The sequence below is a fragment of the Polypterus senegalus genome, chromosome 14, assembly GCF_016835505.1.
Source record: "Polypterus senegalus isolate Bchr_013 chromosome 14, ASM1683550v1, whole genome shotgun sequence".
Classification (NCBI taxonomy): domain Eukaryota; kingdom Metazoa; phylum Chordata; class Cladistia; order Polypteriformes; family Polypteridae; genus Polypterus; species Polypterus senegalus.
Genome location: NC_053167.1, coordinates 134711831 through 134734657, shown reverse-complemented (window position 1 = coordinate 134734657; position 22827 = coordinate 134711831). Strand labels below are relative to the sequence as shown.

At 42.1% G+C, this 22827-nt stretch overlaps 1 protein-coding gene across 2 annotated transcripts in view; it reads right to left on the bottom strand.

The window, feature by feature from the left end:
• Positions 1-20352, bottom strand: part of tie1 (tyrosine kinase with immunoglobulin-like and EGF-like domains 1) — a 197828-nt gene extending 177476 nt beyond the window's left edge. The window contains exons 1-2 of one of the 2 annotated variants that reach the window (XM_039736139.1): positions 19729-20352; positions 1803-2099 (exon numbers count right to left, since the gene is read on the bottom strand). In XM_039736139.1, the coding sequence (XP_039592073.1) occupies positions 1803-2099; positions 19729-19774 (343 nt within the window). In that variant the 5' untranslated portion in view covers positions 19775-20352. The remainder of the gene's footprint in view (positions 1-1802; positions 2100-19728) is intronic. The other variant, XM_039736140.1, reaches the window with a different exon arrangement.
• Between the last annotated feature and the right edge of the window lie 2475 nt (positions 20353-22827).

Here is a 22827-nt window from a genome sequence, read left to right as displayed (position 1 = left end):
TCTCCAGCTGTCTGGAGTTTTTTTGTTTTTCCTGTCCTGCCTGGCTATCGGACCTTACTCCTATTCTATGTTAATTAGTGTTCTCTGATTTTAATTCTTACATTGTCTTTTTTCTCTTTCTTCATCCTGTAAAGCACTTTGAGCTCCATTATTTGTATGAAAATGTTCAATATAAATAAATTTTGTTGATCATAAACAATAACTAACTTCTGATTAAGAAACTGGGTTGGAACAAATCAATTAGAGACAGGGGATGATTAGGGGGCCTGAATGACCAGGCCATGGAGGGCAATTTAGTCAGGATATTGGGGTACACCCTGCTCTTTATGAAGGATGCCCAGGGATCTTTTATTACTGCAGCGAGTCAGGACCTCAGTTATACGTCTCAACCAAAGAACAGAATCATATTTACAGGAGATGATTAGGGGGCCTGAATGACCAGCCCATGGTGGATAATTTATCCAGGACATCGGGATACACCTTACGCTCTATGAACAACGCCCAGGGATATTTTATCACTACAGAGAGTCAGGACTTTGATTTTACATCTCATCTGTAAGACAGCCCCATTTTTGAGATCCACAATCAGACCACAAGGTTAGCGCCCCCTGCTGGCCTCACCAACACCTCTTCCAGCATCAACCCAAACTTTTTTTCTAGATGGTCTCCCATCCAGTTACTGGCCAGGCCTAGACAGGCTTAGCTTCAGGTGGGTGATCTCTTCTGAAATGCATGTGGTGTGGCTGCTTTCAAAGGAGGAGCAATGACCACAACCAGACTCCCACCTCTCCGCCTTTTTACAATCCCACCAAACCAGCGCTATAGAAAGGCTCCTTTCCCACTACCCACTGAAAGCTGGACTTGTGTAAATTCATCTAAGTGTGATGGACATCACAGATGATGTCATAGCCTAAACATCTCAACTACACCACTTTCTTGGCATTAAACAGTAGACATAGCAAATTATGGGATCCCAACTCTTTGTCATCTCTCGGTGGCTTCTTTAAAAAAGCACAAACACGAAAACAAATCTCTGGGAGAATTTCCATAAAACAATGCATTCATGAGCTGGAAGAAGGAACGGTGGAAGGCACGACGTAAAGAGACATAACATCGGACAACAAATATTTTCAGATGTTTGGTAATTATGGTAGACTTCAAGCTGAACACCAATATAAATTCAGATTGACTGTATCACGCAGAAAACTGAAGAAACATGAAATGAACACTTATTGAATTTAGTGTGTTTATTCGCTTACTGATGCTGACACAATGAATTCATTTAATTGAGCAAAAAAATCGGGTTTGTCACAGGTGGACTCCAATCAACTTCTAGAATCATCTCGAGGAGAATTAAAGCAGACAGGAGGTGCCTGAGCCCAATCGGGACTCCCATAGCTGAAAACTTCTATGAATTAGCAATTTCAGTGTTTGGTTTTTTAATAAATTTGATCAATTTTGATACATTTTGATAAATTGATACATTTTTAGTAAACATGCAATCGTTTTGTCATTATGAGTCATTGTGTGTAGACTGTTGGGTAAAAATCTCAAAGTTATCCTTCAAAAACAACAACAAAATGAGCAGAATGTAATGGGGGTCTGAAGACTCCGAGTCCTCCGTATACACCTTGGAAGAGTCACCCTCTCCATCTCCTGTCACCCCATACCTCAAAACACCAATCCAAAACCTCGCTTTTCTCATCGTAGAATCCAACCTCCAAGACTGTGAAATCTAACATGACCTACGCCTTCACTTGTAAGGACCCCCAAGATCATTATCAACCCACGGTCTTGCCTACCTGATGGACTGTTATTGATGAGAGGAATTTTTGTTTGTTCAGTTGACGTCTTGGCCACGCAGTAGAAAATCCCCCAGTAACTTTTGTAGGTCAAATTTGTGACCCGGAGCTCCCCCTCAGTCTTCTTGATGAAGGACAGTTCGGGGGGAGATGTCACCTTGATGATGCTGTTGTCTTTTTGGATTTGGAGGTGCCCCTCTTTGCCAGGGTCTCGCTCTCCGGAGATACAGGACAGGTATAAGTCCTTTGTCTCCTTCTTCTGCATGTTTGCAATGAATGTGATGTCCAAGACAGCATCTGGAGGCCAAAGAAAGACGAAACGATTAGATTAACAGTAATATTATTAGAGATGTCACACAGTTGAGGTATAAACAAAAGTACAAAGTTAAACCCTGCTGCCTAGATGGGCGTAAAAATAAGGGATTTCAACTCCCGTCCACAGGAGAAGTGCCTCATCCTCGTGACCACCTCTCAAAAACCACAAAGCTCCATTTTCCAATTTCGTTTCCCTCATGACCCTGAACTCTTCCTCCATTAAACAATTAATGATGGGCGGCTCATGAACAATTTGTTTGTTCTGAATCACTCTTTCCAGTGAATCGTATGTGTCAATTTATGATCATGAACAAATCGATTCTGCAGAGCGCAGTAGGAGCCCTGAAATGCATACGTATCCTGGGTGACGTCATCACTGTCTTTTTGGATCTCTGACAAAAGCCTGCGAAAGAAGCACCTGAGTCTGAAGTCACTTCACTTATGATTCTTTTGAGTTCAAACTACATCAAAATTTGCAAATGAAAACTCTTGCCACTGATAATTTTCTCATTTATCATGCAAGTACAATACAGTAACAACATATTTATATTATAATGTATTCATTGTTTAAAACAATTCTAATAATGCATTTTTCAAAACAGAATATATAAACAATATTAAAAATAATATATTCATGTTCCTTTGTGCATTCAACAAATAAGTCATACAACACTGAACCTAATAAATATATTATTCGAAGAATTTTTTGCCTTCAACTTTACTTTAGCACACATTTTTTGGACATCAGTTAGTGATTTTTTGAGTTAAAACTGAATCATTACCTGAGAATGAGTCACATGATTCTCGTTCGTTTGATTTGTAAACAAATCACCTGAGAGCGATTCACGTGATTCTTGTTCATTTGATTGACAAATGACTCATTACCCAAGAGCGACTCATGCAATTCTCATTCAATTGATTCACGAAAGAATCATTACACAAGAAGGCGTTACACTATTCTTATTCATTTGATCTGCAAACGATTCATTACCCAAGAGCAAGTCATGTGATTCTCATTCATTTCATTTGCTAATGAATCATCACCCAAGAATAAGTCACATGATTCTCATTCAATTGATTCAAGAACAAATCATTACCTGTGAACAAACTGCACGATTCTTGTTCATTTGATTCACAAACAAATCATTACCAAAGAGCAACTCACACAATTCCCGTTTGTTTGCAAAAGATTCATTACCCAAGAGCGACTCATGCAATTCTCGTTCAATTGGTTCACAAATATCATTACCCGAGAATGAGTTGCAAGATTCTCATTCTTTTCATTTGCTAATGAATCATTACCTAAGAGAAACTTGTGTGATTCTCATTTATTTAATTTGATAATGAAGTATTACCCAAGAATGAGTCACTGTGGCGTTATGGGTCCACAGCTCGTTGAGCAAAGGCCATTCATTTTAAATAAGTAATCGATGCGCTCGCGGCTTAGCGAGGGGACGTTGGGCCATAGTGGGCCGCGGGACGATCTGTACAGTGTGGGCGTTTCTCACCTAGTGCACAGGTGAGGAACTGCCCACATTCATGATTGTCCCTTGGCTAATGCTGCAGCTGCTGTGGCCCTCGTCATTTAAAAAGAAGCGCGAGTCGGTTGAGGGAAAAAAGGAAAAAAAATGGAGAGAGAAAGGAAAGGAGAGGACGGAGGTTACCGGGAGCAGGAGAGGAAGCAGGTCGGTGAAAGAGAGAGAGAGCGAGCCGCGAAGAGCGAAGCGGACGGGCGAGCGAATGAGCGCTCGTGGACAGCTGCGTGGAAGCTGGGTGTTAGGCCGACACCCAGGTGTTTGTGTTGATGTCGCTCCCGCTGAGCGATCAGGTAGCGGGAGTGACCAAGGGAAGGCGACTGGCCGCAGAGAGGCCATGGAAAAGGCAGCGGAAGTCGGGAGACTTGGTGCTGGAATCCCCAACGTGGCGACCTGGCCGTTGTGGAAACCAAGTTCTCTGGGACTGGGATGAGTGCCATACCGGAGCCAGGGTTCGGGAGGTCTCCAGTCTCGTGTGTGTAGAGGAGGGCAGCTGCAGAGAGCGTCTTGCCTGCTGCTTGGCCCAAACGGGATAAGCAGGTGAGACGCTAACAGAAATGTTACACCGGATTTGTTGTTGTTTTAAAGACTGCTTCCTAGAGAAGATTTTAACCTCTGTTTTTTAAAGGATTGTTTTTTTCTATTTATTGTTATATTAACCTCCACGTTTCATTTTATGGATTATTTAATGAAGAACTTTTGGAGCACTGCACTTTACATGAACACTGTTTATTTTGTTGACTGTTTTTTATAAAAGCACTGTTTTCACTTTTTGCACCACCCCTTGCTCAATTGTTTATTTGCCTCCACTGGCTAGCTCACTCGGTAACATTATCGACGGTGTTGGGTTCAAGTGCTTCCAACAGCAATGGGAGTGTGGAGCCAGAACCCAACATCGTCACAGTCACATGAATCTCATTCAATTGAATCAAGAAGAAATCATTACCTGAGAACAAACTGCATGATTCTTGTTCATTTGATTCACAAACGAGTCACTACCCAAGAGCGACTCACACAATTCTTGTTCATTTGATTTGCTAATGAGTCATTACCTAAGAGCAAGTCATGCAATTCTCATTCATTTGAATTATGAATGAATCAATACCCAAGAATGAGTCACATGTTTCTCTCGTTCGTTGTTTCAGTTATCTTTAAATTGAATCATTACTTACAAATGAGTCACATGACTGTCTTTCACTTGTGATTCTGCAATGTAACATTTTATTTGAATTATTCATCTTAAATTTACCGTTATGCTTTGTGTAGTGAAACAGGACAATGTCATATGAATTATAATCATGTTAAAGTCTATATATTTTGTCAGGTACAAGCGAAAGACCAAAACAAAAGTCATGGTTCCATGACTTTCAATAATGAGAAAAAGAGAACTGTAGCCACGAATGGCTCTGTGCTAAGGGTCTGTCTGTGGATTTCCATCCATCCAGTAGTAGGCTTGGGTGAAAACTGAGATCTGCCCGTAAATGGTTCTTAGGGCTTATACTTCACGCTCAGAACGCATACGTGCCCGCATCATCGCTACCATCCATTCCCAGCATTCATTTGACGCGTCCTCCGAGTAGGTCCTCAGAAATTAACGTGATGCATGTGCCAGTTGCAGTACCAGGAAAAAGTCGGGGGGCGCAATGTGATAAAAGTTGGAACGTGACGTCAGAGTCTCTGTTTACTGCCTACACGTGACAGAAAGTCACTATACGGATCCTAGTAGGATCAATTTGTGTGCTTCGATGTTTAATGAATGGTCCGATGTAGTGCAGCAAAATGCCGACATACAGATGCATTTGTGGTACTCTTATATTCAAGAGTCGTATATTCCTGATCGTGATGACACAGTACATTTTAAAAGTCTCACATAACATCTTTTGTGCCATCTTTTTTTTCTGGGGCTTCCTCCTGACCTGACAGCAGTGGCAAACAGCAATAGATCAGCACACAGAGCACGTTAAGTGTATGATATTCCAACTCTCTGCACATTTAGAATCCTTAGATTTATACTTTGTCACAACAACGACCAAAAAACATTGAGAAGGTTTGGGGCAGCCACCTGTATCATTTTTCCAGGCTGCAAAATTGATTCAACAGAACAGACATGTTCACACGACTGAGTTCAAAACTGAACTGATTTAGTAGAAACAAGATGGCTGCTTTGAAGGCCAGTGAGGGAAGTGATGTCATCAGGACCGGAAACCGGAAGTGACGTCGTTGGCTTCCCCAGAGCCGGACGGGATTTCCCTAGAATGGTCTGTAAGGATTCGAGAAAGAGAATTAGTGCACTTAGTCATCCCCTGGTCCGGCGTGGAATTACATGTACTCAAGCCCTTTAGTTGGCTCCTAAACATGCGTGTGTGACAACTTAATATCACTTTCATGATGAAATACATTAAAGGATGTATGTTACAATTTACAGATAAATCGTCAATTTTGTTTAAATAATGCATACTGTTAATAATTACACACATGGGGGTGACATGGTGGCGGAGCGGTAGCACTGCTGTCTCGCAGGGAGTCACGTCCCTGGTATACCCTGCCTGGAGTTTATGTGTTTATCCTGCTGGGTTTCCACAGTGGGCTCCAGTTTCCTTCCAAAGATATACATATTTGGTGACACTAAAATAACACCAGTGTGTATGCGAGTGCTTGTATTCACCTTGTGATGAGCTGATGCCCAGTCTAGGGATTGTTTCTGCCTCGTGCTCAATGCTTGCTGGAATGGACGCATCCCTGAATTAATGGATTTAACCATTAAACATTCTTTTCAGAGATATTGCGATAAGGTGCCATCGGACACAACGAAGCCGACCCTGTTCTCACCGTGATGATATCTCACACTGCCACCTGGTGGATTCTTCCAGATTTACATAAAGTACGCACTCAAGTATAAACAGTAAAATGCTTGCTTAGCAGGAGCGTCTGCTGTAGCATGCATTGCGTCGCTTCAAGTATAAACTTGATCTTTATCTGGAAGAGACAGGATGTCTCAGAGCGAGGACGGTGGGATCACACGCCCTCATGGGGCGTCTTCTTGGGACATGAGACAAGACTGTCTGCGACAATGCCCCCTCTCATCCTAGTCTGGTATTGCATACCTGGTCTGAGCTCATAAGGTGATCCACATGCACATCAGAAAGGTCACCTACCAGGCTAATCTACTGTAAGGTAAGCACTGCCACCCCCAGACACCAGGGGGTGCAATCTCTTTTTCCCCACTCACTGCTAGGAGAAGATACCCAAGGGAGGGCAACTGACCATGCCTCTTTCTGGTCTACGGGCTATAAAAGCGGGTCACTCCTGCAAGGAGGCATCTCATTTAGGAGATAAACATCGCACAAGACGGACCTCCAATCCTAAAGCCTGGCCGCTGTGCGTATTTTTCTTACTCTCTGCACCATCAAAGGACTGTTATTTTTGTTTCAACCCTTTCTGTGTAAATGGGATGGCATGGTTGGCACACCAATATTTCATTTGAGTTCCTGTTCCAGATATACACACATACACACACACACACAGACACTGTGACCAGTAGGGGGCACTGCAGCACGTGAAATCCTAAACACAGCCACATTACACGTCCTGGGATCAAATAAAACAGGTTTATTAAGAAAGATGGACTCGCCTGCCTGCCACATCATTGTTTCCCTTTGATTTTTGGTTTGGTTTTTTTGGGGTGTCTTTGAATTTAGCCCTCAGTTGGTTGATCCTTTTCATTTCCATTCTTTCGTTCCTAACACATCACCATACCAGTCCATAGCAGTAGAGACAGCCAGCAGGATTTTTTTTCCCCACTGAGATCTGATATACTTTCAAAGCGTTCCTTTAATTTTTTGAGCAGTTTTTATATAACCCTATCTATTGGATGTAGTGAGGGAGAACATGAAGGCTGTCTGTGAGGCAGAAGATTATATGGAGGGGGGGGACAGAGATCAATGGAGACAGATGATCCATTGTGGCCACTATGGCATCCACACAGGACATCAATAGATTCCAGATTCAAGATTCTTTATTTGTCACATGCATAGTTATACAGGATAACACGCAGTGAAATGCATCCTGATCCGCTTATCAAAAACTGTGCATAGTTTGGAGAATATCAGTTAGATTAACTACCTCACTAAGGTACAGTAAATGCAATTTTAATTTTATTATACAGTATTTACATATTTTATTTATTGTTTTCATGTTTTGATTTATTATTTAGGGCATTTAATTGAGCAATTTTTACCATAAATTATGTCCATCCATCCATTTTCTAACCAATTATGTGTATTTGCTATTTAAGTTTTTCGAAATTGATATTGTTAAAGGGAGCGGCACAGTGGTGCAGTGGGTAGCGCTGCTGCCTCGCAGTAAGGAGACCTGGGTTCACTTCCCGGGTCCTCCCTGCTGGAGTTTGCATGTTCTCCCCATGTCTGCGTGGGTTTCCTCCCACAGTCCAAAGACATGCAGGTTAGGTGGATTGGCAATTCTAACTTGGCCCTACTGTGTGCTTGGTGTGTGTGTGTGCACCCTGCCTGGGGTTTGCTTCCTGCCTTGCACCCTGTGTTGGTGGGGTTTGGCTCCAGCAGACCCCTGTAGTTAGGATATAGCAGGTTGAATAATGGATGGATATTGTTAATGGTCTGGGAATGGCTTAATTCATTTTCCACGATTTCTCAAGTGGAAAATTGATTCAGACTTGATTCAGTTCAAATAGCTTCCTGAAACAAATTAAGTTCCAGGTATCAGGCACCACTGTACATACAGTGCATCCGGAAAGTATTCACAGCGCATCACTTTTTCCACATTTTGTTATGTTACAGCCTTATTCCAAAATGGATTAAATTCATTTTTGTCCTCAGAATTCTACACACAACACCCCATAATGACAACGTGAAAAATGTTTACTTGAGGTTTTTGCAAGTTTATTAAAAATAAAAAAACTGAGAAATCTCATGTACATAAGTATTCACAGCCTTTGCTCAATACTTTGTCGATGCACCTTTGGCAGTAATTCCAGCCTCAAGTCTTTGTGAATATGATGCCACAAGCTTGGCACACTTATCCTTGGCCAGTTTCACCCATTCCTCTTTGAAGCACCTCTCAAGCTCCATCAGTTTGGATGAGAAGCGTCGGTGCACAGTTATTTTAAGATCTCTCCAGAGATGTTCAATCAGATTCAAGTCTGGGCTCAGGCTGGGCCACTCAAAGGACATTCGCAGAGTTTTCCTGAAGCCACTCCTTTGATATCTTGGCTGTGTGCTTAGGGTCGTTGTCCTGCTGAAAGATGAACCGTCACCCCAGTCTGAGGTCAAGAGCGCTCTGGAGCAGGTTTTCATCCATGATGTCTCTGTACATTGCTGCAGTCATCTTTCCCTTTATCCTGACTAGTCTCCCAGTTCCTGCGGCTGAAAAAGATCCCCACAGCATGATGCTACCACCACCATACTTCACTGAAGGGAGGGTATTGGCCTGGTGATGAGCGGTGCCTGGTTTCCTCCAAACGTGACGCCTGGCATTCATACCAAAGAGTTCAATCTTTGTCTCATCAGACCAGAGAATTTTGTTTCTCATGGTCTGAGAGTCCTTCTGGTGCCTTTTGACAAACTCCAGGTGGGCTGCCATGTGCCTTCTACTAAGGAGTGGCTTCCGTCTGGCCACTCTACCATACAGGCCTGATTGGTGGATTGCTGCAGAGATGGTTGTCCTTCTGGAAGGTTCTCCTCTCTCCACTGAGGACCTCTGGAGCTCTGACAGAGTCACCATTGGGTTCTTGGTCACCTCCCTGACTAAGGCCCTTCTCCCTAGATCGCTCAGTTTAGATGGCCGGCCAGCTCTAGGAAGAGTCCTGGTGGTTTTGAACTTCTTCCACTTATGGATGATAGACCCCACTGTGCTCATTGGGACCTTCAAAGCAGCAGACATTTTTCTGTAACCTTCCCCAGATTTGTGCCTCGAGACAATCCTGTCTCGGAGGTCTACAGACAATTCCTTTGACTTCATGCATGGTTTGTGCTCTGACATGAACTGTCAACTGTGGGACCTTCTATAGACAGGTGTGTGCCTTTCCAAATCAGGTCCAATCAACTGAATTTACCACAGGTGGACTCCAATGAAGCTGCAGAAACATCTCAAGGATGATCAGGGGAAACAGGATGAGCTTCATGGCAAAGGCTGTGAATACTTACAGTGGTGTGAAAAACTATTTGCCCCCTTCTTGATTTCTTATTCTTTTGCATGTTTGTTACACAAAATGTTTCTGATCATCAAACACATTTAACCATTAGTCAAATATAACACAAGTAAACACAAAATGCAGTTTTTAAATGATGGTTTTTATTATTTAGGGAGAAAAAAATCCAAACCTACATGGCCCTGTGTGAAAAAGTAATTGCCCCCTGAACCTAATAACTGGTTGGGCCACCCTTAGCAGCAATAACTGCAATCAAGCGTCAGTTTGACATTAGAGAATTTATAAACCTCCTGGACTCTTGATTTGAGACAGCACGTTAGTCAGCCTACACATAAAGCAGGTCATACGTTAGACTTAGTAATTACTAAAGGACTGAAAGTTGATGTGAAGCAGATCATTGATATCGGTCTATCAGACCTTTTTCTTTTACTATTTAATATAGAAATAATGATAGAAAACATTCATGAGAAGCATATTGTTAAAAAACGCTTCAACTGAGACCCTCCACCAGTGTCCTTGACCCAATACCAACAAGTTTTTCAAAGAAGTATCGGGTGTGCTAATTGATAGTGTGCTTAACATAGTAAACTCGTCATTAGATACGGGGGACTTCCCAGACTGTCTTAAGACTGCTGTAGATAAACCCCTACTCAAGAAAAGTAATCTCGACTCCTCTGCTTTTGAAAATTTTAGATCTATTTCTAACCTGCCTTTCTTAAATAAAAATTCTAGAGAAGGCAGTCATTATGCAGTTAAATGACCACCTCAATAAACCTGCTATTCTTGATAAGTTTCAGTCAGGTTTCAGAACAAATCACAGCACAGAAACTGCACTCGTTAAAGTAGTGAATGACTTGTGGGTGTTAATGCAGACAGAGGCCATTTATCTGTTCTCATCCTCTTAGATCTGAGTGCCACATAACATTGATCACAATATTCTTAGAAATCGCATTAGTCAATGGGCGGGCCTCTCTGGCAGGGTCTTAAATTGGTTTGAATCCTACCTGGCAGGGAGAAATGTCTTTGTTAGTTGTGGTAATTATACTTCAAAGACACATGATATCCGATATGGTGTTCCATAAGGGTTTATCCTGGATCCGCTGCTCGTTTCGATCTACATGCTTCCGTTAGGTCAGATTATCTTGGGGCACAACGTGAGCTACCACAACTATGCTGATGACAAACAGCTGTACTTATCAATAGCTCCTGATGACCCCGATTCTCTTGATTCACTAACATGATGTCTTACTTGTGTTTCTGAGTGGATGAGTAGTAACTTTCTCAAGTTAAATAAAGAAAAAACTGAAATTGTCGTGATTGGAAATAATGGATATAATGAGGTTATTGGAAATAAACTTGATGCATTAGGATTAAAAGATGGAGGTAAAGAATTTAGGGGTAACTGTTGACTGTGACCTGAATTTTAAATCACATATTAATCATATCACTAAGACAGAATTTCTTACTTAAGAAAATATAACAAAAGTTAGACCTCTTATATCATTGAAAGATGCTGAGAAATTAGTTCATGCTTTTGTTTCCAGTCGACTAGATTATTGTAACGCACTCCTCTCAGGACCACCCAAAAAAGACATCAATCACTTGCAATGAGTGCAGAATGCAACTGCTAGAACCTTAACTAGGAAAAGAAAATCCGAGCACATTTCTCCAGTTTTGATGTCACTACACTGTACCTGTGTCATTCAGAATTGACTTTAAAATACTGCTTATGATTTACAAAGCCTTAAATAATCTCTGCTCCATTTTATATATTAGAGTGTCTGACATCTTACACTCCAGATCGTAATCTTAGATCTTCAGATGAGTGTCTGCTTAGAATTCCAAGAGCTAAACTTAAAAGAAGTGGTGAGGTGGGCAGCCTTCTGCTGTTATGTACCTAAAATCTAGAATAGAAGAGAGATAGAAATTCATCAGGCTAATACAGTGGAGCACTTTAAAAAACTGGTAAAAACACATTACTTTAACATGGCTTTCTCATAACTTCATTTTAATTTAATCCTGATGCTCTGCATGTTCAATTAATTATCATTATTATTCATAGTGGCTCCAACATCCATACTAACCCCTACTTTCTCTGCTGTTCTCTTTCCGGTTTTCTGTGATTGCGACCTGCGCCACCACCACCTAATCAAAGCACCGTGATGTCCCTACATTGATGGATTGAAGGCCTGAAGTCCACGTGACCGTCATCATCAAGTCCTTCCATGAGAACCTTGAATACAATGAGGACTGATTGAGGTCATTTATGTTAGGTAGAATGCCTAGAGGGGGCTGGGTGGTCTCATGGCCTCGGACCCCCTGCAGATTTTATTTTTTTCTCCAGGCGTCTGGAGTTTTTTTTGTTTATTCTGTCCTCCCTGGCCATCAGACCTTACTTTTATTCTATTTAATTAGTGTTCTGTGATTTTAATTTTAATGACTTCATCATGTAAAGCACTTTGAGCTCCATTATTTGTATGAAAATGTGTTATAGATATAAATGATGTTGTTGTTGTTACTATAATTTAGCTGGTCATCTGTTGCATCGTTTCACATCTCATTTCTGTTTGGCTGCCATATAATGAAGAAACAAATCAATTCAGAGGACTGAATCCTTAAAAACAAGGCTATTAAAGTGAAACGAAAACATGTTAATTTGTAGTGAAAACTGGTCACTGATTAGGAAAAGGGTTAGAATGAAAACCTGCACCTACTGCGGCGCTCCAGGCCCGGAGTTCAACACCTGTGGTCTAGGGGGCCACAAGTAGGGGAGGAACCCCAAAAACCTCAACATCTTGTCTAACTAGACATCAAGACGAGTCGAACAGTATACTACAGGTAGTGAACTCCAGTCCTGGAGGGCCGCAGTGGCTGCAGGTTTTCATTCTAAACCTTTTCCTAATCAGTGACCAGTTTCCACTGCTAATTTACTTTTTCCCCAGCACTTTAATAGCCCTGTTAGAAGAGTTCAGCCCTCTGAATTGATTCCTTTCTTCATTAAATGACAGCCAAGCAGAAATTAGATATGAAACGAGCCAACAGATGACCAGCTAAACTGGGGCTTCAAACTCCAACCAATTTCACTCCAACCACTTTCTTAATGAGAAGACAATTCCTGCTGTTAATTAAAGCCGTTATTTAATTCCATGGCTTGTTGTTGCTCTCATTTTGCCACAGCACACATTTCAAAAACTGTTGTTTTTCTGTTCTTCCTAAGAGAGCCAATGTCAAAATGTTTTGGTGACCTGAGAGATCAACTTTACCAAGACCTTCACATCTCTTTAATTTCAGATATTGTGTGATGGCCACAGGGGAGCTGGTCATGTGGTGGCTTGTTTTATGTCTAATTATTGTTTGGCTGTTAATTAAAGAAAAAGAAACAACTATAGGGCCTGAGTCAAGTTAATTAAAGGAAGTAATCAGCAGCAAAAACTGGTTACTAATTAAGAAGATGGTAAGAATGAAAACATGCAGCCACTGCGGCATTCGAGGCCTGGAGTTCGCCACCCCTGGTATACTATATGTGGGGGTTTTCTTCTACTGAAGATTCAAGAGGAACCAGAGTTTAATAACAGAATGATATTCTTTTTAAAACAGTAATTAATTAATTAATAACACTTATAAAAGTCTCCTACTAAAAACCAATGAGCCACTGACTGGATCTCTCACTCTGGCCTCCAGATAAAGACAGAGAGAGGGAGGGGCCAGCAGTGGTGATGTCAGGGTGACCACGCCTCCTGGAACTCCACCCACAAAAACACATGGAATGGAGGCACAAGTGAAATGATGGTAAATATTTACAAAAATTATTGAAAACACAAATATACGAAACATAATAATTAAAAAAAAATCACTATGCAGGCAGTCCCCAGGTTACGTACGAGATAGGAACTGTAGGTTTGTACTTAAGTTGAATTTGTATGTAAATCGGAACAGGTACATAAATTTAATAAATGAAGAGGTGAGTTCCAAAACCTGCTAAGTACATTTTTTGGCGAACTTTAGGTGAAGCATGTTTGTGACTCAAAGGGTCGGCTATGTGCTTGGTATTGAAGTGGGCTTCAAAACCTGCTAAGTACCAAAATGTAGTGCTATAAATTTTGATGTAAGTTCCAAAACCTGTTAAGTATATAACAAGCTTAGTTACAAAAGCTGCTAAGTACACCAGCCAATCATCTCAATATGCCACACTCAGAGTTTTAGGAAGAGACTGACAGCTGCTTAACTACAAGTCTACAACTGCAAAAGTCTGCAAAAAAAAGCTCCCATTTCACTTGACAAAAGTTTGAGTGGCAGAAATAACAAGAAGCAACATAAACATAAAGACCACGTATTCGGGCGACTTTTGCAGTCACACTATTGTGAAACGTGGCAGCAAAATAAAAAAGTTGTCAGCTGACCCACTTCCACTGAATTGTTGTGGTAATCCAGCAAAAGCAAAGGATGTCGAAATGTTGCTTAGCAAAATGGGAGTCAATATGGACAATCCGCAATCAGAAAAAGTTAGTGTTCTACCTCCCAGCAAAAACACTAAACCAATGGCAGACAGTAATACCAAAATATATGATGAAGACGATGTAGAATATTGACATTCTAGGGATTGCTTATAACTTGTTTAATTTACTACTTAAACAATGCTTAACAGGCATTCATGACTTTTAGCATTACTTTTTAGCTAAATAGTTTAGAGACTAAAAGCTCTGTATTTCTTTTGTTATATAATAAAAATATTTCAAGATCCAGAGCACTTTTGATGAAAGTTTCTACTTGTAAGTTTATGGAATAGCATTGATTTAGTGTCAAAACCTGCTAAGTACGTTTTTTCCTATTTTTTACAAAAATGTAAAATATTCAGATTTCTGAGATGTCCAGCAATTGACCTTCAGTAATGCAACAACCAACATTCTACAAAAATAATTTTAAAAATATCATTTCAAAATACTTAAAAATTATTTTTCTCCTTTTCACAAAATGTTGTCTCCTGTACTTAGCTGATTTTGCAACTCAGCTCTTCAAATGCTATTGTTGACCGACTGTAACCAAGTGCTTTGCCAATGAATGATGGAGTTTCACTTCTCTCTGACCTTTTTATTATCTCTACTTTATTTTCAATGGTGATGGTTTTTCTCTTCTTTACTATATCTACCAGCACTTGCATCAGATTTATGTTTCACAGTCATTCTTGAAGGGTGAAGACAGAAGGTTAAGATGAGCTCTTCTGCACAGCACTGTCCACGCTATCACAGCAGGAAGGCACCCGTCGTCAACACGTCTGATGTACTGACAAGAGACAACTTCCTGCTATGTGTGTAACAGTACAAGCAGGCTTGCTGTTGAGAATGAATGGGGGCATCGAGGGGGGGTTCATCACCAGCCCACCTCATAGTCACCTCCACTACAGTATGCTGCCCACCGAGAACGAACACGGTGCGGCCAAAGGCGGGTAGTGAATCGCCCTCATTCAATAGGCAGCCATCTGATGCACACTACAATGCTACACCCCGTTCACCCTCAATGGCCTCCGTTCAGCCATAATGGGGTCACCGCTTGCAGCATTACCAGCTGCCCACCGAGAACGAACGGGGTAGCCATGTGTGGTGGGCAGGCAGTGAAACTGCTTGCCGCCGGGAGCCACCCAAGGGACACTACACTGCGCGGGCAGCGAAATCACCACCCTCCAGCCTCCATCCAGCCACCGCTGGCAGCGTCCCCAGGCCGAAGATGACAGAGCGGCAGTTACTGAGGCACATGCATCGCATCTGTGGCCCCGTTCGTAAGTCGTAGGTCGGATGTCCGTAACCTGGGGACTACCTGTACATAAATATATAAAATTTAATTATTCAAAAATCACAAAACACAAACTCAAGTTGATACGCAACAAACAGAAGGGTGCGGGTTAGGCGAATAGGAAATTAAAACCAACAAATCGAGGGTCTGTCACATTCAGCACCAGCTCCTGTCCTGTATCTGATGCTGCAGAGACAGAGCCATACTCCAGCAACTCTGATTTGGAATGGATGGATGGACGGATGAGGGGGCATTTAAATAACAAGCCGAATCTCCGTGAAACATACCCATCATCCAGCCATCCATGTTCTTTACTTGTGTCACACAGGCTCAGAAACAGAAGGTGCAGGGAACGAAATCACGAAGGCACCATCCGTAATTAAGACTGCGTTCAATTTACCTCAAAAGTCGGAACTTGGAATGACGTCACATCCAAGCTGAATGTGTTCCAGGAAAACATTCAGAAAACCAGTATGGACACCTTGAAGACGACTTTGGTTATGCTTGCTCTTTTGAAATACGGACAACTAGTAAAGAACGCATTATGTGGTGTTTTGCTCATCCAAACACCGTTTCACTCTGTCCACAGATAGACATCACACAGCACCGTGTGTACAACTGATCTAAAGAGACATACAGTAAAGGTGACCATAAAGAGCAGAACGCTTCAGAGGGTTTATTGCCACCTCAACATCAAGGCTACTCCAGGAGTTGGAAGTGTGGGGTCAGACTCAAGCGTTGAAGGACCTCTCCAGATCTGCCGCACAGGGCATTCAGTAACTCAGCTCAAGAGGAGGAACTCCTGCGGGCCTTCAACTGGGTAGATGACATCTTGGGGGTGAGCCCGAGATGCCAGGATTCACTGCTGAATCCAATGGGGACATCTTGGGCCTTTCGGTGAAATGTTGGGATTGGGGCCCCACTTGATAACCCAGAAAGGCGCCACCACTCATTTGACAATCCCACACAATCTAAGCTGAAGGTCTCATGTCTTTACATCCCTAATGGCTTGCCTAGTCCTATGAAACAGAACTGTTGACACACCAGCAGCCATCTTGGATTTCATGGTCAGGGCTGGGGGAGGCTCTACCGACATACTGAGTAGGAAAAATCGATTTGTATGGGCATTTCTAATGGAAACTTTGAAACTAACAGCATCCCAGTTGAGGAAGAACGCAGCATCAGACACTTGTGTTTTCTTCAGACCAGGGGACGAATTACCCGATGAATGAGGACAGCACTTCTAGTCCCATGACCGGTATAGGAGGAAATGGAAACAGAATCCAGCCATCACTCCTAACCTTGCTCTTTACAGAGATGCCAACTTTGAGGAACAAGCGATGTCTCAAAAAAGCTTGTAACAGACCGGTGGTCCCATCTTTTTATTTCAATTAAGTGTCCATGTGGGGCTGTGTGATAAAGACCCTGAACAGCTGATGTTGTCCTCTGTTTGTCTCCTACACCTGCTTACCCAGGGCAGGACCACAGGGCAGATGGAGCCGATCCCATCAATCAAAGGGTGCAAGGCAGGACCAACACCTGAGAACAGACACACTCGTGCCCGCGCACACACACACACACGGGCTACTTTATCAGAGCCCAATCCCCCAAACTGCATGTCTTTGGACTGTGGGAGGAAACCCTAGACGACACGACGAGAACATGCAAACTCCATACAGGGGGTCTCCTTATTGCGAGGCAGCAGCCCTACCACTGTGCCACCTTATAATAAAAGTGTTATATGAAGTTAAAAAGAATTACTAATAGAAAATGTGAAGTTTAAGTAATATTTGCCATCCATTGATTTTCCGAGTCTATGTGATCCCTCTACTGTTTTGAGGGGACAAGATGGCCGTCTTGTCATCATCAGACACAAAACAGGAACCAACAATTCAATGTGATGCCCAAGGTTTTTAAAGAGGTGCCAATTATGCCAACTTACTCATCTTTGGGATTCAAGAGGCAGCTGGAGCACACGGAGAAACACTGACTTCAGCAAAGGGAGAAGGTGCAAATCCCACAAGCCATGCTGAAATCACGAGAACCGAGCTGTGAAGAAACTTCAGGAAACTGTGGAGCCTCAGTGCAGCCCTAATGCACAGAACAATTACCAGATGGGAGCTCAACCAGTAATTAACTAAACCTGGACATCACGGAGATAAACTTGAAATCTGCTCAAGGAGAAAGCACAGACATAACAACTGGAACAGAACAGAAGTCTGAGCCCAATAAAAGGAGGGGCAGCAACACTGACCACTGCACCACCGCACTGCCCACCAAAGTCAATAATTCACTCTTTCACCAGAAAACCTTAAGAAGGAAATGCCTCGACTCAAAGCCAAGTGAACACCGAGGAGCGTCAGTCACTCACAAGGAGCAAAAGGAAGTGAACCATTCAGAGCCGCTGAAATGAAAGCCATGGCACGGTGTCCCTTAAAGGAGCCCTCCTCCATGTCACCTTAACTCCAGGAGTTGACACAGTCACTCGGTACGGTCTACCATGGAGGAGCAGGGAGAATTGAACACCTGACTGGTGCCATGCGGGACCATCTTCAACTATCTAAAGCAACTTTAAACATGTGATAAATTCAGAGAATGGGAATAATTACTTATTTAGCAAATGAATGTTTTATTTAAAGTTACTTACAGATCACAGCCGAGTTAAGCCAAATACCTGAGCAAACTTATAGACACGATGTGATAAGGAAAAAATAAATCAGAATTGCAGAGAACCTCCGACACTACAAAGAATAATAAAAAAAAAACTTAACAAGAACTGAAGAGTCCAAACTGAGAGCTGCCAGAGGTGATTGAGGCACTTGTGAGGGTACAACCTGAGCAAACAGTGCCAGTGGGCCATGGCGGCAAAGAGACCACCGCACTAGCAACAGACAAAAAGGCACTTAGATAGATAGATAGATAGATAGATAGATAGATAGATAGATAGATAGATAGATAGATAGATAAAATGTACTATATAATAGATAGAGACATATATGAAATGTACTATGTAACAGCTATAAAGATGTGAAAGACATGATATACAGTAAATAGATAGTAAAGCCACTATATAATACATAAACAGATGGATAGATATGAAAGGCACTATATAATAGATAGATAGATAGATAGATAGATAGATAGATAGATAGATAGATAGATAATAAAGAACAGCCGCTGAACTTTACACTACACACTTGCAGCCCAGATGTTTAAGCTTTTATTCCACTGCATTGTGACAGGAAAAAACAAGTTGGTCACGGCCCCGCGCGCACGCGCATGCGCACATGGTCTAAAGCCAACAAGTGTTATTCCAATTATCCTCATGTCTGTGATTTCTGTGTCAAAAAAAGTAACATAAATTGTGCTTCTGACGAAACATTTGCAGTAGTTTTAAAGCTACGGGGTTTTATAAGCATTTACCGCCCGCGATTCATCACTTCAGTTTCCTGTACCATCATTGTGGTGCTATACGAAGCACGATTCTTCTTTCGAAAAGGCTGCCATTGGCGTGCAGACCAAATAACGGATTATTGAAGGGGATTGCGGGTGCAGTTAAGAAGCGTAAACAGTGTTCTTGCCCTAACAATCCAACCAAAAGACCGGACACTACAAAAGGAAACGGGGTAACTTAACAGATACGAGGAGGAGGAGAAGCGGCGAGGATGATGTATGGGATTATGTGAAATTTTAACTCATTGCAGCCGCGCCTCGTCACGACTGGACCAAGTCGATGAATGAAATTACAAAAAAGGAAGAAGTAATTGCAGTGCTTTTTGAAATAGACGGCGAATCAAACTTTTCCTTGGACTACCATTAAGTTGTAACAACACATTCATCGACCAGAGTTTAAACTGATCGTGCATATGGTGCACTATGTGAAGCCCACTTACTCACTTGGTCGCTCTCATGTACATTTCTTGATACCGCGTGAGTTTTATTTTACATCTCCCCTACCTGCTTCAATACACTTCATTAAGTTAACAAATAGATAGAAGCGAACTGCGGTCACAACTATCCAGCCCCGACGGATGCCCACTTTTATATAAACTGAGATTTGCCAAAAACTGCGCCGTGCAATGCCCTGGATGAATTCGTGACTTACCAGATACAAGGAAGAGAGGAAGCAGGGTACAGATGCGAGGGAGCATTGTTAATATGCAGCGGTCAGAGAAGCTCACTTCTAACAATCAGGTGGGTGCCGAGGCGACCGTCTTCAGCGCGTTTCCATTGGAGCGTCGGAGCGCGGGCTCAGTGCCTCGCATATTCCATTTGGATACTAGCGCGATGTACAGTGGCCGGCAGCTTTAGGCTGAACTGCGGCTCGATGTGACCAGGCTGTGCAGGGCAGGGGAGGAAGGAAGAGCGTCAGAGGAGGAGAGATAAGGTGGCAGCCAGAGAGCGAGTCTAGATGGACTGAGTGGGGCGGCACCGAGACTCGAGATTGGAGACTGAAACCTGTTTACACGATTCTGGAGGAAATCCCTGCGTGTAAAATCGGAAAATGCCAAGGGAGACCGTGTGCTGTGCTGTGTTTTTATTGAGCATTTTCCCAGACGTGATACGATGGGCTTTTCCAAGAGCACGGTGGGAACACTGGAACAGAGTCGAGTAAAGTGCCTTTCCTTCTCCTGGGGACCAAATCTGTGATCGCAGGGAGGCCCAGTGGAGACCATTCAGTGCAACAGCAGGATTTACACGCGCGACACTTGCCCCGCTAGCCATCCATTTTGGACTGCAACCTACCCCTTGAAAGACGAATTCGACATTTTTCAAGGCAATATTATCTTTTTCACAATCACGATATATATATATAAATTTGCTACATATGATTGTGTTCTAAAATGAAGCCTATTTTATAAAAATTTAAAAATAACTAGCCCATTCTGGTGACACACTGGGCCTTGCAGTTTGCGGCCCGAGACCATAAGGCATGGAGTTCGTATATTCTCCCTGTGTTTTTGTGGGTCTCCTCACACTGTCCAAATAGAGAGACACACATGTCAATAGAATTAGCGATTCCTAATTGGTGTGTGTGTGACCCTGATCTGAATTAGAGATGCTAAACTTGTGTGTGTGTGACCCTGATCTGAATTAGAGATGCTAAATTGGTGTGTGTGTAATCCTAATTTGAATTAGCAATGCTAAATTGTGTGTGTGTGTGACCCTGATTTGCATTAGTGATGCTAAATTGGTTTGTGTGTGTGACCCTGATCTGAATTAGCGATGCTAAATTGGTGTGTGTATGTGTGAGAGCCGTGTGCTCAATGCTAGCTGGGATAGACTCCTGTAACCCTGACCTGAATGAAGTGGGTTAGAAAATGACATGAAAATTGGAGCGCTATTGAATTTATGGACGTTATGGGCACCTGGGTCCTATTTTGGGAAAAAAGAAATGTCTAAAATCGTGCCGAATATGTTCATTATTAAGTAGCTGAGGCCAGTGCGTGGGTTATTTTGCTGCAACCTCGGGCAAGCTTATTATTGCGCCCTTTGTTTTACAAATAAGATTCTTTTTTTAAAAAAATCGAAGTTCTACAGAAGGAAATGATAATTTAAATCGACATACTGTATGTATTGCACAAAATGACACATTTAATTACAATTAATTTTTCCTGCCTTCTGCTTCGCAAAATTTTTCACTAAATCCTTCTGATCCAGCGTGGACGCCATAGGTCATACTCAATGGAAACTGTTGCCAACAATTTGTAAGTTTCAGCGTGTAATTGTATCACTCAGCTTGCATTGGCGTGCGAGCGGAGGGGGCGGCCCGCCCCAGGTGGCATATTTTTGGGGGCGGCATTATTTGGCCAAAAGGCTCAGTACAATTCTCGTGTAAGCAGCAGGGTTCGGAAAAATATCACTTATGATTGAAAAAAGTCAAATTCTTAAATTGTTATCCACAAATGCTTCAAAAATATTTTTCAGACTGTCCTTTGTGACGGTATCAGACACAGCAGTTGAAATTTAAAAGGAGATAACTAAAATAAACATAAACATTACACCGATAAGAATTTCTAGGAAGATAAACAGCTGACTTATAATTTCGTTTCGTTATCAATCCGAATGCGTTCTCGCTCTGTGCAGAAAACATCCCCACCTCTCACTTGTACACTACAGTGGTTCTGGTTTTTGCTGCGTAATTATATTAAACTAATAATTAGAACACGGCTTATCAGTGCGTCTATTCGACATTCTTGTCTAGTTGATACTTATAAATAATTATATGTGAAAAATGATTTCTGTTTCTCTATATATGAATGTAGAGAAAAGCCAAGCAAAATTACACCTTTTATTGGCTAACTAAAAAGATTACAATATGCAGGCTTTCGAGGCAACTCATAACCCCTTCTTCGTGCAAGATGTAACCTATATATGAATAAATCTATGCAAAATTGATCTTAATTTTTCTCTATACATCATTTTAATTCTCTATTTAAACAGATTATTCAGGTATGTTAGAGGTCGGCAAATTGAAGCATCGCCCCGCCCTTCCCCGAGCAGCACGAAGTCGAACTCCGCCACTGCGTTCGAGCCACAACACTCTGACACTCACCGCTGTTTGCGTGTCCGAAATCTGCGCTTCTCCCGCCAAACGTAAAACTACTTGGGGCAGACGGGCGAGACATCACAGCGTTCTGATTGCTTGCGGAAATGACAGCAGACACAGACACAAAGCCCTTAAAATGTTTTGTAATGCGACTTTTCTCACTCCTTTATGCAGGATCAGTGGCACTCGCACCAGTAGATTCAAGGGCAGAGCGTAAAGTGAAGGGACAGTCAAGTATAAGAATTCAAATACTGCAACATAACAAGTGGTGTATACTTGCAAATGCATCTTGTATATCAGCCACAACATTAACACCACCTGGCTAACCCTTTTGGCCCTGACATCCCATTACTAGCACAGGTACGTTTGCAGCCGTTGGCATCTTGCGTGCTAATATCAGGGCAGACTGGAGAGACTGGCATACAGTTCGCATAACATGGAAGTGATAAATGGACGCTTCCAGACAGAGCGCACCACATAGTAAGTAGGTCCACTATCAATTTTATTTTCTCAAGAAGATTGAAGTAGTTGGCAGCTATTGTATAATAATAGTGATAATTTTTTTTGAGCTTTCTAGACACCCAAAGGTAAAATATCTCACAAAAGTTCCCATAAAAAAAGAAAATCCAGGGTCGAAAGGGCTAGTATTGTGTA